Source organism: Anomaloglossus baeobatrachus, chromosome 1 (assembly GCF_048569485.1).
Source record: "Anomaloglossus baeobatrachus isolate aAnoBae1 chromosome 1, aAnoBae1.hap1, whole genome shotgun sequence".
Lineage (NCBI taxonomy): Eukaryota > Metazoa > Chordata > Amphibia > Anura > Aromobatidae > Anomaloglossus > Anomaloglossus baeobatrachus.
Window position 1 is genome coordinate 958834790 of NC_134353.1, and position 17556 is coordinate 958852345.

At 49.2% G+C, this 17556-nt stretch overlaps 2 protein-coding genes across 3 annotated transcripts in view; both read right to left on the reverse strand.

Annotated features, from left to right (window-relative positions):
• LOC142257597 (uncharacterized) overlaps positions 1-17556 on the reverse strand; it is a 1260196-nt gene that overhangs the window by 994262 nt on the left and 248378 nt on the right. The window lies entirely within an intron of this gene.
• The window catches only part of LOC142303624 (uncharacterized), a 307530-nt gene that overhangs the window by 272722 nt on the left and 17252 nt on the right, over positions 1-17556 (reverse strand). Inside the window, exons 4-6 of the mRNA XM_075345159.1 lie at positions 3550-3705; positions 3353-3476; positions 3204-3271 (exon numbers count right to left, since the gene is read on the reverse strand). Coding sequence (XP_075201274.1) covers positions 3204-3271; positions 3353-3476; positions 3550-3705 — 348 coding nt within the window. The remainder of the gene's footprint in view (positions 1-3203; positions 3272-3352; positions 3477-3549; positions 3706-17556) is intronic.

The window sequence follows — 17556 nt, forward strand, 5'->3', positions numbered from 1 at the left end:
GTCTGCTCACCAGGGGGTGTATAAGCTCAGAGGGAGGAGCTACACTTTTAAGTGTAGTACTTTGTGTGTCCTCCGGAGGCAGAAGCTAAACACCCATGGTCTGGGTCTCCCAAAGGAACGATAAAGAAATGTAGTTTTTGCTCTAAGTGGTCTGATTACTTATATGATGGTGAGAAACTGAATAAGCACGATGTTAATATTTTACAACAGTAAATTTGTTGTTATGAATTGGCCATTTATGAAGGAGCCGGAGTCGGAACCTGATAAAATCCAGGCGTCGGAGTCGCAACTGTGGCTTACCGACTCCACAGCCCTGCGGGAAACACGTCAATATTCAAATCTGCAGTGTATTGCCACGGTGATTAACCCTTACACCCCCAGCTGTATACAGCTAGCTGTATACAGATCGCGGGCTGTATACCCTTGGGGGGAGCTGTATACCCTTTAGGGGGAAGGACAGCTGTATACCATTGGAGGGAGGGGAGCTGTACACCCTTGGGCAAGAGCTGTATACCAGACAGCTGTATACCCTTGGGGGGAGGACAGCTGTATTCCTTTGGGGGAGCTATATGTCAGGGAGGTGAGTTGTATACACTTGGCGGGGAGAGCTGTATACCTTTGGGGCAGGTATATACCAGGGAGGTGAGCTGTAAACCTTTGGAGGAGAAGAGCTTATACCCTTTAAAGAGAGCTGTATGCCCACAGCAGACTCCTGCATACACTGAGGACTTGATAATAATGGGCGTGCCAAGCGTTAGCTGGCTGGAAACAGCTAGTATATATATCTAATATATAAAGCTCAGTGTGTGTGTGCGTATGTGTGTATGTCCGCAAAAGGAATCCACACCGTCACATTTACAATCACGAAATTTAGCACAGACACCCCATGTGACTCAGGGAACGTCATAGACTATGTTTGGGCGGGAAAATTCAACCCCGTGCTTTACAGTTTCTCTACAAAAATCCTGCAGCCATTAAACTGAATGGAGCTGGGAGCTATAGACTATAAATAGCAACTGTCAGTGGTTGCTATAGGAACAAAATAAACTGTTAGTATAAGATAGGATAGACGGATAGAGAGAGACAGCCCTGTACAGAGACAGCCGGGCAAAGAGACAGCCGGGCAAAGAGACAGCCGGGCAAAGAGACAGCCGGACAAAGAGACAGCCGGACGAAGAGACAGCCGGACAAAGAGAGAGCCCGGGATAGAGACAGCCCGGGATAGAGACAGCCCGGGATAGAGACAGCCCGGGATAGAGACAGCCCGGGAAAGAGACAGCCCGGGAAAGAGACAGCCCGGGAAAAAGACAGCCCGGGAAAAAGACAGCCCGGGAAAAAGAAAGCCCTAGAAATAGATAGCCCTAGAAACAGACAGCTGGGCAAAAAGACAGTCGTACAAAGACAGACGGGCAAAGAGACAGAGAGAGAGAGACAGACAGATACAGATATTGAAACAGATAGACTGATGGAAATACAGAGAGATAGAAACAGACAAACAAGGAAAGAGACAGACAGCGAGACAGACAGACACCGACACACAGACAGAGACTGGGAGAGAGACAGTTACTTTCCCGGGCATATATATATATATATATATATATATATGTATATATATATATATATACATACCGTATTTTTCACTTTATAAGACGCACCGGAATATAAGACGCACCCCAAACTTAGACATAAAAAAAGGTAAAAAAAAAGAAAAATGGGGTCCGTCTTATACTCCGGTGTTCTCTTACCGGAGGGGGGCAGCAGTGGTGGTGAAGCGGGGTCACAGGAGGCACAGGTTGTGCTGGCAGGCGCAACAGGTCAGTGGCAGCGGGGTCCGTGGTTGCAGGTGCCGTGGCGTCCGTGGTTGCAGGCGCGGTGGCGTCCGCGGTGGCAGGAGCCGTGGGGTCCGTGGTGGCGGCAGCAGCCAAGGCGGGTGAGCCGTGCAGCAGGTCGGTGCAGTGAGTGTCCGCGGTCCAGGTTCAGTGGTGGCAGCGACGGCTCAGTGGTGGGAGCGGCGGCGACTGCTCAGTGGTGGCAGCGGCGGAGACTGTTCAGTGGTGGATGCGGTGTTTTCCCAGTGTGTCCGCGGTCCCGATTCAAGTAATGGCGCCCGGAGCGACGCATGCGCAGATGGAGCTCTCATCCAAGGGCTCCATCTGCGCTCGCGCTGACTCCCGGAGCAGCGCGTGCGCAGATGGAGCTCTCATCCAAGAGCTCCACCGGTGCCATCATTTGAAAGTGGGACCGCGGACAACTGGTAGCATGCTGCACAGCCGCCTGCCCCGCATGCACAGAGTGGCAGCCAGCAGGCTGCCCGCCCACCCTGCGTACAAGCCGCCGGGTACCTGTGCTTGCGTGCGGTGGCAGCCGGGTACCTATAGCCGTGTGCGGGCGGCAGCTGGGTGACTGTGTGAGGTCGGCAGCCGGGTGCCTGTGCCGCCCGCACGGGCACCCGACTACTGCTCGCACACAGCACCCGGCTGCCGCCCGCACACAGCCATGGGTACCCGGCTGCCACCGCATGCAAGCACAGGTACCCGGCTGCCGCCCGCACACAGCCACGGGTACCCGGCTGCCACCGCACGCAAGCACAGGTACCCGGCCGCTTGCATGCAGCCACAGGCACCCGGCCGCCCGATCGCCTCAGACAGGACCCCCCCCCAGGTACCGCTTTATAAGACGCACCCCCCATTTTCCTCCCAAATTTTTGGGAGGAAAAGTGCGTCTTATAAAGCGAAAAATACGGTATATTGTTTAGACATTTTTTTAGTTGAAGTATCATCATCTGGTGAGAAGTCCTGGATTAAAAATATATACACAAAATATACTTTACACTTAGTCCCAAATTGGAAAAACCCCTCATCAGCCCTGACAGCGGATAATAGGAAAGGTCTGTACTCACCGGGGCGGTTATCTGTAGGAATCTCCTCGTTACTCCGCTGATCGCCCCTCACATTTCTCTCTGGAGAATTAATATTGTTTGGATCTTTATCCTGATCCAAAAGCTGCAAAACAAAATATTGTAAAAGTCCCCGGGAATAATGGAGATAAGATCCGGACATGTGAGGTCTGTGGTCAGCTGTGATCCTGCCGTCTCCACCGCTCTCATTACACAAGTATAAAACATCTAATCCTGGAGGAGAAAACAAGACTGACCACAAGGAGGTCACAGCCGTCTACACCTCATAGGGGAGATCTCCATCTACCTGAGGATCCTGTGGAGGAGGAGGAGGAGCGGGACATCTCTCTGGGGTCGTCCTCGTACTGGAGAGACCTGCAGGAGACACAGACAGGACGGACATCATTATTACATACAGATAATTATAGGCCGGGTGTATTCAGTCCTGTCTATTACCTGGTGATGTGCGGGGCTGGGGCTCCTCCATCATCACCTCCTTGTACCGCTCCTTGTGTCCTTCTAGATACTCCCACTCCTCCATGGAGAAATAGACCGTGACGTCCTGACACCTTATAGGAACCTGACAACACAATGATACCGTCATCACCCAGAATCCTCTAGTGCCGTCCTGGATAATGTCCCAGCAGTGTCACCTCTCCAGTCAGCAGCTCCAGCATCTTGTTGGTGAGTTCTAGGATCTTCTGGTCATTGATGTCCTCCTGTATCTGAATTTGGCTCAGGGGCCCTCCCCGTCCTTCAGACTCAGGGGCCTGACAGCGATCACTAGAGGTCTTCACTACTGTGTAATCCTGAGTATGGAAACATTAATATCACTACAGACATTTCCAAGAGTCCATCACCTCCCCGGTCATATCCTCTGTTATTCCCATAGATAATCATGTAATGTGATGACATCAGAGCCTCTCACCTCCCCGGTCATATCCTCTGTTATTCCCATAGATAATGATGTAATGTGATGACATCAGAACCTCTCACCTCCCCGGTCATATCCTCTGTTATTCCCATAGATAATCATGTAATGTGATGACATCAGAGCCTCTCACCTCCCCGGTCATATCCTCTGTTATCCCCATAGATAATGATGTAATGTGATGACATCAGAGCCTCTCACCTCCCCGGTCATATCCTCTGTTATTCCCATAGATAATGATGTAATGTGATGACATCAGAACCTCTCACCTCCCCGGTCATATCCTCTGTTATCCCCATAGATAATCATGTAATGTGATGACATCAGAACCTCTCACCTCCCCGGTCATATCCTCTGTTATTCCCATAGATAATGATGTAATGTGATGACATCAGAGCCTCTCACCTCCCCGGTCATATCCTCTGTTATTTCCATAGATAATGATGTAATGTGATGACATCAGAGCCTCTCACCTCCCCGGTCATATCCTCTGTTATTCCCATAGATAATCATGTAATGTGATGACATCAGAACCTCTCACCTCCCCGGTCATATCCTCTGTTATTCCCATAGATAATGATGTAATGTGATGACATCAGAGCCTCTCACCTCCCCGGTCATATCCTCTGTTATTCCCATAGATAATGATGTAATGTGATGACATCAGAACCTCTCACCTCCCCGGTCATATCCTCTGTTATTCCCATAGATAATGATGTAATGTGATGACATCAGAACCTCTCACCCCCCCGGTCATATCCTCTGTTATTCCCATAGATAATGATGTAATGTGATGACATCAGAACCTCTCACCTCCCCGGTCATATCCTCTGTTATTCCCATAGATAATGATGTAATGTGATGACATCAGAACCTCTCACCCCCCCGGTCATATCCTCTGTTATTCCCATAGATAATGATGTAATGTGATGACATCAGAACCTCTCACCCCCCCGGTCATATCCTCTGTTATTCCCATAGATAATGATGTAATGTGATGACATCAGAACCTCTCACCTCCCCGGTCATATCCTCTGTTATTCCCATAGATAATGATGTAATGTGATGACATCAGAGCCTCTCACCTCCCCGGTCATATCCTCTGTTATTCCCATAGATAATGATGTAATGTGATGACATCAGAACCTCTCACCCCCCCGGTCATATCCTCTGTTATTCCCATAGATAATGATGTAATGTGATGACATCAGAACCTCTCACCTCCCCGGTCATATCCTCTGTTATTCCCATAGATAATGATGTAATGTGATGACATCAGAACCTCTCACCCCCCCGGTCATATCCTCTGTTATTCCCATAGATAATGATGTAATGTGATGACATCAGAACCTCTCACCTCCCCGGTCATATCCTCTGTTATTCCCATAGATAATGATGTAATGTGATGACATCAGAACCTCTCACCCCCCCGGTCATATCCTCTGTTATTCCCATAGATAATGATGTAATGTGATCACATCAGAACCTCTCACCTCCCCGGTCATATCCTCTGTTATTCCCATAGATAATGATGTAATGTGATGACATCAGAACCTCTCACCTCCCCGGTCATATCCTCTGTTATTCCCATAGATAATGATGTAATGTGATGACATAACCTCTCACCTCCCCGGTCATATCCTCTGTTATCCCCATAGATAATGATGTAATGTGATGACATCAGAACCTCTCACCTCCCCGGTCATATCCTCTGTTATTCCCATAGATAATCATGTAATGTGATGACATCAGAGCCTCTCACCTCCCCGGTCATATCCTCTGTTATTCCCATAGATAATGATGTAATGTGATGACATCAGAACCTCTCACCTCCCCGGTCATATCCTCTGTTATCCCCATAGATAATGATGTAATGTGATGACATCAGAACCTCTCACCTCCCCGGTCATATCCTCTGTTATCCCCATAGATAATGATGTAATGTGATGACATCAGAACCTCTCACCTCTCCAGTAAGATGGAAGATTATCTCCAGACTCAGGTTTAATATCTTCTCCATAATTTGGTCTTTGTCCTTATTCATCTTTTATGGGTCAATCAGGAAAAGTCAAAAGAAAACAACAAAAGATCTTTTATTGTAAAGAGGATGAGATGATGGTGAGAAAAATCAACTAAAAACACACACAAAAAAAAAAAAAAACTGAAGATAAGGGGAAATGATTTGAAAAGATAAAACAGTGCAAATGTCGTCTTCCCTTTTTTACTATCGGCGCCAACTGCATCCGATCTGAGGAGACTGTGCAGGAGATCGAGCGACTCCAACACTTTATTGTTGGTCATAAAATTGTCCAGTTCTTAGAGGAGTTACTCATAAACCGTGTGTCGCTCTCTCCCCCATGTGTAGTGCGGGGTCTGTCGCTCTCTCTCCTCCATGTGTAGTGCGGGGTCTGTCGCTCTCTCTCCCATGTGTAGTGCGGGGTCTGTCGCTCTCTCTCTCCCTCATGTGTAGTGCGGGGTCTGTCGCTCTCTCTCCCCCATGTGTAGTGCGGGGGTCTGTCGCTCTCTATACCCCATGTGTAGTGCGGGATCTGTCGCTCTCTCCCTCATGTGTAGTGCGGGGTCTGTCGCTCTCTCTCCTCCATGTGTAGTGCGGGGTCTGTCTCTCCCCCATGTGTAGTGCGGGGTCTGTCGCTCTCTCCCTCATGTGCAGTGCGGGGTCTGACGCTCTCTCTCTCCCCCATGTGTAGTGCGGGGTCTGTCACTCTCTCTCTCCCCCATGTGTAGTGCGGGGTCTGTCGCTCTCTCCCCCATGTGTAGTGCGGGGTCTGTCGCTCTCTCTCCCCCATGTGTAGTGCGAGGTCTGTCGCTCTCTCTCCCTCATGTGTAGTGCGGGGTCTGTCTTTCTCCCCCATGTGTAGTGCGGGGTCTGTCGCTCTCTACTCCATGTGTAGTGCGGGGTCTGTCACTCTCTCCTTCATGTGTAGTGCGGGGTCTGTCGCTCTCTCCCTAATGTGTAGTGCGGGGTCTGTCTCTCTCTCTCCCTCATGTGTAGTGCGGGGTCTGTCACTCTCTCTCCTCCATGTGTAGTGCGGGGTCTGTCGCTCTCTCTCCCCCATGTGTAGTGCGGGGTCTGTCGCTCTCTCTCCCCCATGTGTATTGTGGGGTCTGTCGCTCTCTCCCTCATGTGTAGTGCGGGGTCTGTCGCTCTCTCTCTCCCTCATGTGTAGTGCGGGGTCTGTCGTTCTCTCTCCCTCATGTGTAGTGCAGGGTCTGTCACTCTCTCTCCCTCATGTGTAGTGCGGGGTCTGTCACTCTCTCTCCCCCATGTGTAGTGCGGGGTCTGTCGCTCTCTCCCTCATGTGTAGTGCGGGGTCTGTCGCTCTCTCTCTCCCCCATGTGTAGTGCAGGGTCTGTCGTTCTCTCCCCCCCATGTGTTGTGCGGGATCTGTCGCTCTCTCCCCCCATGTGTAGTGCGGGGTCCGTCTCTCCCCCCTGAGTCTGGGGCACGCAGGGTCAGGTCTAGTAATATTGCAGGGTAAGAGTTCTACACCTGAAATTGATTTGCCGCTGAGGCTCCAATGTGAATGACCCGACCATATGAATCTACATTGATGGGGAGACTTGGCATATGTTACTGTTGGGATTTTATGAAAGGTTTTTCTTTTCCCCTCTGTGATGCTGTAATTTTTGGAGGTTTTTTTGTCTCCAGTAAACCAGGGGTAATTCTTTTAAACTTGAGGTAGTGTCAATACCTACTAATAGGTCTCTATGATCCATCTCTTACATGTGAATGTTGGGAGTATTAAGGAGAAGTGGTATTGTGGAGGTGGCCTAAGCTATAGCTTGTTTGTTTAAACGTAATAAGAATATCTGTGTATGTAAATAATCAAAATATAGATGTAGTTGCATAATTATCTGTCTGTCTATGTAGCCATCGCATAGACCCATAATATAATCCTAAGCTGTATATTTATGAAAGGGTTACCAAGAATAAGTGAACAGATGTACAAACAATGAACAAAGAAAGTATTTATGCTTATCAGTAGTTCCACACAAAGAGGGAATGTGTTATCTATCGGATGAAATGTGTGTACCTACACTCCCCAACCCTCCCTATGCGGCTTCGATGTGTGAGAGAAAACAGATTGATACTTTTTGTACATGTCTGAAGGTTGAAATGTAATACTAAAATTTGAGGTAAAAAATATACAAGTTCAGTGGATGACGCTGGCTCAAGGAGAGAACACGTTTTGTGTGATCACTGTCTGATTCATTAATATCGGCACTGATATACAGCTAATGCGGCACCGGTCTCTGATACCCTGTATGAAGATACCATTAGCTATCTTTACCCAAATCTCTACATTGACAGTTTGGCGCACCAGTGTGGAGCCCTTCAACGGACGCATTGTCGACCTGGAAATACCGATGGTTTGGACGTCGTGGACTGATACCTCCCTCCGCTCCAATTAGACTGATCATCTCCATCCCACGGGTGAGTGTTACATACTGTGTATTCACTGCCGTTGTGGTTGGTTTGTAGAGGAGGGAGTGACGGGCTGTGTGTCCTTATCGGTGTTAAAAGGTACCTGATTGTGACTCAGGGGTGATGCCCGCTGGGGCTCAGTAGCACGATCCCAGCCCTGAGGTGTGGATCGAGAGTGTCACACGGGTTCCAGAGGACGGTTGTTAGGGCAGGAAAGATGGTGGTGGCCGGATACAGCTAGTTAGACTGACCCAGTCTGTAATTAAAGACGCGGGGGGTTCCCGTGACCGAAGATAGCGAGTTAGGACGTTTAAATATTGGTACAGCTGACCAAGTCCGGAGGCCGGGACTTGTTTGTATGTGCATATGCATTCTTGTACGACCTCCTCCGTGACACGGAAGATTTTCACGTGACCGAAGATAGTGAGTTAGGACAATAAAAAATATTGGTGCAGCTGATCAAGTCCGGAGGGAATACATTTTCTACCCCTCCTCCGTGACACGGGATACCCTTATTACTATATAGCTGAGGAGTTGCCAGCTAGTATAGAGGTGGAGCCTTAGGTGCCGGCCGGACTCTAACGCACGCCGCATAGTCATAAATTAGTGTAATCCAGACACCACCAAGATAGCAAAAATGTTCAGACAGAAAGCTGAGAGGCCTGAAGGTAACAAGAGATTGTTAATTGATGCTGAATTGTTTAACAGAATAACGCAGATATTGCTATCAAAAGGATATATTGAGGTCAAGGATGAAGATGAGCAAGGAGCTGTTGTGTTTTCCTAAAGGTCACCCAAGTATGAGGATGGTTTTAGGAGCACTGAGGAAGGTTGTTTTGTTGCCACTTCACAGCTTGATTCTGGAAAAGTTCCGGAGTTATTCACAGATGCTGCAGTCCCACCCACTAGCCAAAATCCCTTAACTCTTTCTGTGCTACCCACTCCTGCTTCTATCCATCCAGAAGTACCAATTGAGAAACCGCCCCCATACGACCCAGCCAGCTGCACGTTACCAGTGTGGCTACCAAAACACAGACTGAAGAGATGGTTGTAAAAATTGTGCAGTTCACCGCCCACATCTGAGTTACGGCCATAAGCCTGTCCCAATCCTCCCTGTTTTAACTCCTGGAGGAGGTTACTATGTACCTCCTCTACATCAGAGAACAACCGAGCAAAGTTAGGAGCTGTTATTCCACACCCATACCCCTGGCCCCTCCTGTACCTGTAATGCCGTCTCTCCCTTTACCGGCCAGTCTGACGTCACACGCTCCCCAGTCGCCGATCCCCTCCCCTTGGATCCCCCTCCTTTCTCTAGGACACACAGTGAGCCTTATCCCAAACCTGAGGAGGAACAGCCATCATTCAAATATGTCCCTTTCAACCACACCCAGTCAGCGGCATTAATCCACTGCCTGCCAGATCCCGAAATTAACCCTATGCGATTTTATAGGAAGATGCTACAGGTCCACCAGTTATATCCAGCTGCTCAGAAGGACCTGGTTAATCTCACCAAGATAAAAGCAGGAGACAGTTTTTGGCCCTTAGTGGAGCCCCATCTCACAATGCCCCCAGGCGCTGATGACACCACTTTCAAAAGTGGACAACAGTATTGTGCCGTTTTAAAAAGATGGGCTCAAGATCAATTGGTGTATACAAATGCGCCGCTGTAGCCACCACCACAGCCCATGCCCCAACAGGGCCTAAACCCCGTATACGTAGCTCCCAATCAACAAAACCAGCAGAGCCAGCAACAGAATTGTTGGTGTTGTGGTCAGACCGGTCACTATCAAAGAAAGTGTCACACCCCCAAATCTCAGTGTTTGGTCAGGTACCCTCGAAACCGTAACCAAAACTTGCAGCACAGTAATGATCTACCTGAAGCCTGGTGTGCCTCTTCCCAGAGTATCACAGTATCCCTTTAAATCAGCCCCAGGAAATCTCCCAAGATACCGCCCACAGTCCGGGCTGCACCCATGAGTCTGCCCCAACCTTTCCTAATGACGCAAAGGGAAGCCCCGGAATGCTTGCCCCCTTGCTGCAGTGATCCCGATCCTAAGCCACCCGTTCTAATGATGCTTTCCATTCCACCCCATCAATCTTAAAGCTTCTGTAATATATGTTTTTGTAATGGTTTTATCTCTACTGGGTAACGTAGTACAGAGATATATTTTACATATTTCTGTAATGAAAGTTCATAGTATCATAGTTTTTAAGGTTGAAGGGAGACTGTAGGTCCATCTAGTTCAACCCGTAGCCTAAAATGTTGATCCAGAGGAAGGCAAAAAAAAACCCCAATGTGGCAAACAAGCTCCAATGGGGAAAAAATTTCCTTCCTACCTCCACATACGGCAATCAGTCTAGTTCCCTGGATCAACACCCTGTCATAAAATCTAATATACATAACTGGTAATATGAAATTTTTCAAGAAAGGCCTCCAGGCTCTGCTTAAATGTTAGTAGTGAATCACTCATTACAATATCATGCGGCAGAGAGTTCAATAGTCTCACTGCTCGTACAGTAAAGAATCCTCGTCTGTGATTATGATTAAACCTTCTTTTTCCTTCCACATTGCTTTAGTTACTGTGAAGCACCTGAAGGGTTAATAACCTTCTTGAATGTGGTTTTGAGTAACCTGAGGGGTGCCATTTTTGGAATGGTGTCACTTTTGGGTGTTTTGTGTCATGTAGACCTCTCAAAATCACTTCAAATGTGATGTGGTCCCTAAAAAATGTGGCTTTGTAAATTTTGTTGTAAAAATGAGAAATTGCTCATAAACTTTGAACCCCTATAACTTCCTTAAATGTTTTTTTTTTTTTCCCCCAAATTGTTCTGATGTAAAGTAGACATGTGGGAAATGTTATTTATTAATTATTTTGTGTCATATGTCTCGTTGGTTTTAGAGCATAAAAATTAAAAGTTTGAAAATTACAAAATTTTCAAAATTTTCGTGAAATTTCCGTTTTTTTCACAAAGAAACTCAAAAAATATCGGCCTAAATTTACCACTAACATGAAGCCCAATATGTCACGAGAAAACAATCTCAGAATCACCGGGATCCGTTGAAGCATTCCAGAGTTATAACCTCATAAAGTGACACTGGTCAAAATTGCAAAAAATGGCCTGGTCTTTAGGGTCAAAATAGGCTTGGGGCTGAAGGGGTTAAAAGAGGTATAAGTGTTCATGAAAAAAATATAGTTCTACCTCTGTACAAGTCACTAGTGCGACCGCACTTATATACTGTGTACAATTCTGGTCACCGATATATAAGAAGGACATAGCTGAACCGGAGAGGGTGCAGAGAAGAGCCACCAAGATTATTAGAGGAATGGGTGGGCTGCAATACCAAGACAGGTTATTAAACTTGGGGTTATTTAGTTTGGAAAAACGAAGGCTTAGGGGAGATCTAATCACAATGTATAAATATATGAGGGGACAGTATAGAGACCTTTCCAAAGATCTTTTTACACCTAGGCCTGCGACTGGAACACGGGGGCATCCGCTACGTCTTGAGGAAAATGAACATTTTACTTTTTGCAACAAAAATGTTAATTTAGCCTCAAATATTGCATATTCACAAAAGTAGTAGGATTAAATGAACCCCCAAAATTGGTTGGGCGATTTCTTCTGAGCACGCAGATACCTCATATGTGGCGAAAAAACACTGTTTGGGCGCACGACGGGACTCGGAAGGGAAGGAGCGCCATTTGACTTTTTGAACAGAAAATTAGCTAGAATCGTTAGCCGCACCATGTTGCGTTTGGAGAGCCTCTGAGGTGCCGAAACAGTGGAGCTCCCCCATATGTGACCCCTTTTTGGAAACAATACACCTCATGGCATTTATCTAGATGTTTATTGAGCACTTTGAACCTCTGGGGGCTTCACAAAAGTTAATAGAGTTGAGCCGTGCAAATAATAAAACATTTTTTTACCACAAAATTGTTACTTCAACCAGGTAGCTTTTTTTTTCACAAGGGTATCAGGAAAAATTGCACCACAAAATGTATTGTGCAATTTCTCCTGAGTACACAGACATCTCATATGTGGTGGAAATGAAATGTTTGGGCGCACAGCAGGGCTCAGAATGCAAGGAGCGTCATTTGACGTTTCAAACGCAAAATTGTCTGGGATAATTAGGGTATTCCATGTTGTGTTCGGAGACCCCCTGAGGTGCCGAAACAGTGGAGCTCCCCCACATGTGACCCCATTTTGGAAACTAGACCCCTCATGGAATTTATCTAGATGTTTATTGAGCACTTTGAACCTCTGGGGGCTTCACAAAAGTTAATAGAGTTGAGCCGTGAAAATAAAAAAAATTTTTTTTACCACAAAATTGTTACTTCAACAAGGTAGCTTTTTTTTCACAAGGGTATCAGGAAAAATTGCACCATAAAATGTATTGTGCAATTTCTCCTGAGTACACAGACATCTCATATGTGGTGGAAATCAAATGTTTGGGTGCACAGCAGGGCTCAGAATGCAAGGAGCGTCATTTGACTTTTCAAACGCAAAATTGTCTGGGATAATTAGCGTATTCCATGTTGTGTTTGGAGACTCCCTGAGGTGCCAAAACAGTGGAGCTCCCCCACGTGACCCCATTTTGGAAACTAGACCCCCATGGCATAGAAAAAAAAATAGGGTGCACGCACAAATGTTCTGCAAAAAGGGGGGGGGGACTAGGTGGGATGGAAAAAAGAAGTCCTGTCCAAAGTCGAGTACGACTGCAGGACGATTGCTGATCAGGTACCTAATTGTACATGTTTTGTTTTTTTTATTTGGGGTGCACAAAAAAAGCAAAAACTAGAGCAACAATTACGTACCTGATCAGCCAATCACGTAGCTGATCAGCACTTGGCGGCAAGCAGGTGGGGGAGGAGGGGGGGAGAGGGAGTGGGAAATGCGATTGGGGATAGTTAGAAAAGAGCCACGAACAATACTTACAGGATGGATCAGAACAGCGGCAGATTGGGGGGCGGCAGATTGGGCGGCGGCAGATGGGGGGGCAGCGGCATATAAAGGGAGCATCTGTGAATGTGAGACGACGGCAGCTGGGATAGGGTGGGGGCAGATGGGAGAGGGCGCAGTGGATGCAGGAGCGGCAGAGGATGGGGGGAAGGGGAGTGGGAGGTGAGATTGGGGATAGTTACCATACAGGATGGATCTAGGAAGCAGGATCACAGGAGATGAAGGAGGCAGCAGATCGGGGAGGGTGAGAGGTGGGAGAGGGAGCGCAGCGCAGATCACGGGGGAGACAGGTGAGCAGAGCACGGGGGTGAGAGGTGAGGGAGCACAGATCACGGGGGAGACAGGTGAGCAGAGCGCAGATCACGGGGGTGACAGGTGAGGGAGCACAGATCACGGGGGTGACAGGTGAGGGAGCACAGATCACGGGGGTGACAGGTGAGGGAGCACAGATCACGGGGGTGACAGGTGAAAGAGCACAGATTACGGGGGTGACAGGTGAAAGAGCTCAGATCACGGGGGTGACAGATGAGGGAGCACAGATCACGGGGGGTGACAGGTGAGGGAGCACAGATCACGGGGGCGACAGGTGAGGGAGCGCACATCACGGGGGTGACAGGGGAGGGAGCGCACATCACGGGGGTGACAGGTGAGGGAGCACACATCACGGCGGTGACAGGTGAGTGAGCACACATCACGGCGGTGACAGGGGAGGGAGCACAGATCACGGCGGTGACAGGGGAGGGAGCACAGATCATGGCGGTGAAAGGGGAGGGAGCACAGATCACGGCGGTGACAGGGGAGGGAGCACACATCACGGTGGTGACAGGGGAGGAAGCACAGATCACGGCGGTGACAGGTGAGGGAGCACAGATCACGGCGGTGACAGGGGAGGGAGCACACATCACGGCGGTGACACGGGAGGGAGCACACATAACGGCGGTGACAGGTGAGGGAGCACAGATCACGGGGGTGACAGGGGAGGGGGCGGGTAGCTGACCATGGGGGTGAGAGGTGGGGGGAGCGTGCAGCACATCACGTAGGGGAGGGGGTGGGCACCGATCACGAGGGGGAGGGGCCGGGCAGCAGATCGGAGGGAGCGGTGGCACTATGACAGATGGAGGAGGACAGGGATCGCGCAGCACATCACGGAGGTGAGGGGGCGGGCACCGATCACGAGGGGTGAGGGGCCGGGCAGAAGATCGGGGGGAGTGGTGGCACTGTGGCAGATGGAGGGCGGCGGCAGCGGATCGGGAGGTGTGGGGGTGAGGGTGCGGGCAGCAGATACGAGGGGTGGGGGTGCGGGCAGGAGATCGGGGAGACAGGTGGCAGATCGCGGAGGGCAGCGGCGGATCTGGAGGCTTTTCGCCGGTTTCATACAGTGCAATGGCAGCGCGGCAACTTCCGGGTCCCATGCTCCGGTTGCATAACAGCATGGGACCGGAGCTTGTCGCCCTGCCATTGCACTGTGTACACTCACTGTGCTGGCGTGCTGCAGGGACGACAAGTGAAGCTGATGGGAGCGGTCACCGGCAACAGGTCCACTGTGATTGGAGAAATCGGTCACAAGGCCGATCTCTCCAATCAGAGCTACTGGAGCTGGGGGAGGGTGATCCAGTGAGGTCACCCAGCTCCAGCCAATGGCCAGTGCTACATCTGCACTGGCCAGGGCTGGATTTCAATGTTTCAGTCACTTTAAATGGCTGAAACATTACAGTGGCTGTGATTGGTTGAGCGGTGTTCGTCAGCCAATCACAGCCTTCGTAGGTCCGGGGAGGAGGCACCACCCCTCCTGAGGTCAGGAACAGGTCCCCTCCTCCCCGAATCTGCGGTTTATGTTAACATATTGCAGTCACCGGAGGCTCCGATGCCGCGATTCCGCCATGACGGAAAGATCTGTCCTTGGTCGTTAAGGCCCAGGGCACAAGGACGGATCTTTCCGTCCATGGTCGTGAAGAGGTTAATACATCCCATTATTTTATTAGCCCTGGCAGCAGTTGCCTGACACTGTCCACTAAAGTGAAGTTTACTATCCACCCATACACCCAAGTCTTTTTCTGTCTGTTTTACCCAGTGTTCTACAATTAAGTACATAATTATACATTTTATTTCCTCTACCCAAGTGCATGACCTTACATTTATCTACATTAAACTTCAATTGCCACTTCTCAGCCCAATCCTCCAATTTACATAAATCTCCCTGTAATATAAAATTATCCTCCTCTGTATTGATTACCCTGCAGAGTTTAGTATCATCTGCAAATATTGAAATTCTACTCCGCATGCCCCCAACAAGGTCATTAATAAATATGTTGAAAAGAAGTGGGCCCAATACTGACCCCTGTGGTACCCCACTATGAACTGAGACCCAGTCCGAGTACGTAGCATTAATAACCACCCTTTGTTTCCTATCACTGAGCCAGTTTTTAACCCAGTTACACATATTTTCCCCTATCCCCATTATTCTCATTTTATGTACCAACCTTTTGTGTGGCACCGTATCAAAATCTTTTGAAAAGTCCATATACACAACATCCACTGCATTTCCCTGATCCAGGCTTGAACTTACCTCTTCATAGAAGCTGATCAAATTAGTTTGACAGGATCGATCCCTCATAAACCCATGTTGATACTCTGTCATAAGGTTATTTTTCTAGAGATACTCCAGTATAGCATCTCTCAAGAAACCCTCAAGGATTTTACCAACCGTTGAGGTTAAACTTACCGGCCTATAATAATCCCGGCTCAGTTTTTGTCCCCTTTTTGAATATTGGCACCACATTTGCTATGCGCCAGTCCTGCGGTACCGACCCTGTTATTAAGGAATCTGTGAAGATTAAAAATAATGGTCTATCTATCACAGAACTCAATTCCTGTAGTACTCTGGGGTGTAGCCATCCGGGCCCGGAGATTTGTCAACCTTAGTGATTTCGAGGCGGCGGCCTACTTCCTGCTGGGTTAAGCAGGTAATATTCAAGGGTGAATTTATGGTATCACTGGTCATGTCATCTGCCATGGCATTTTCTTGTATAAAAACCGTAGAAAAAACAAGTCATTCAGCAGGTTGGCTTTACCCTCATCCCCCTCCACCATTTCACCAAGACTATTTTTAAGGGGGCCAACACTATCGCTTTTCAGTTTTTTACTGTTTATGTAGTTAAATAATATTTTAGGATTATTTTTACTTTCTCTCGCAATGAGTCTCTCTGTCTCAAACTTAGCTAACAATTTGCTTTTTACATATTTTATTTAATTTTCTATAATTATATAATGCTTCATCACTACCTACCCTCTTTAACCCCTTCATGACCATGGACGGAAAGATCCGTCATGGTGCCCTGGGCCTTAACGACCAAGGACGAATCTTTCCGTCATGGCGTAATCGCGGCACCGGAGCCTCCGGTGACTGCGAAAAGTTAGCATAAACCGCAGATTCGGGGAGGAGGGGACCTGTACCTGACCTCAGGAGGGGTGGTGCCTTCTCCCCGGACCTACGGAGGCTGTGATTGGCTGACGAACGCCGCTCAACCAATCACAGCCACTGTAATGTTCCAGCCACTTAAAGTGACTGAAACATTGAAATCCAGCCCTGGCCAGTGCAGCTATAGCACTGGCCATTGGCTGGAGCTGGGTGACCTCACTGGATCACCCTCCCCCAGCTCCAGTAGCTCTGATTGGAGAGATCGGCCTTGTGACCGCTGTCTCCAATCACAGTGGACCTGTTGCCGGTGACCGCCCCATCAGCTTCACTTGTCGGCCCTGCAGCACGCCAGCACAGTGAGTGTACACAGTGCAACGGCAGGGCGACAAGCTCCGGTCCCATGCTGTTATGAGACCGGAGCATGGGACCCGGAAGTTGCCGCGCTGCCATTGCACTGTATGAAACCGGCCTCCAGATCCGCCGCTGCCCTCCGCGATCTGCCACCCGCACCCCCACCCCTCGTATCTGCTGCCCGCCCCCTCAACCCCACACCTCCCAATCTGCCGCTGCCCTCCGCGATCTGCCACCCGATCTGCTGCCCGCACCCCCACCCCTCGTATCTGCTGCCCGGACCCTCACCCCCACACCTCCCGATCCGCCGCCCTCCATCTGCCACAGTGCCACCGGTCCCCCCCGATCTGCTGCCCGGCCCCTTTCCCTCGTGATCGGCTGCTCGTCCCCTCACCTCCGTGATGTGCTGCCAGCCCCCTCCACTCGAGATCGGCTGCCCGCTTCCTCCTCCGTTATGTGCTGCCCGGCCCCGCCCCCTCTCCGTTATGTGCTGCCCGGTCCCGCCCCCTCTCCGTCATGTGCTGCCCGTCCCCTCCCCTCCGTTATATGCT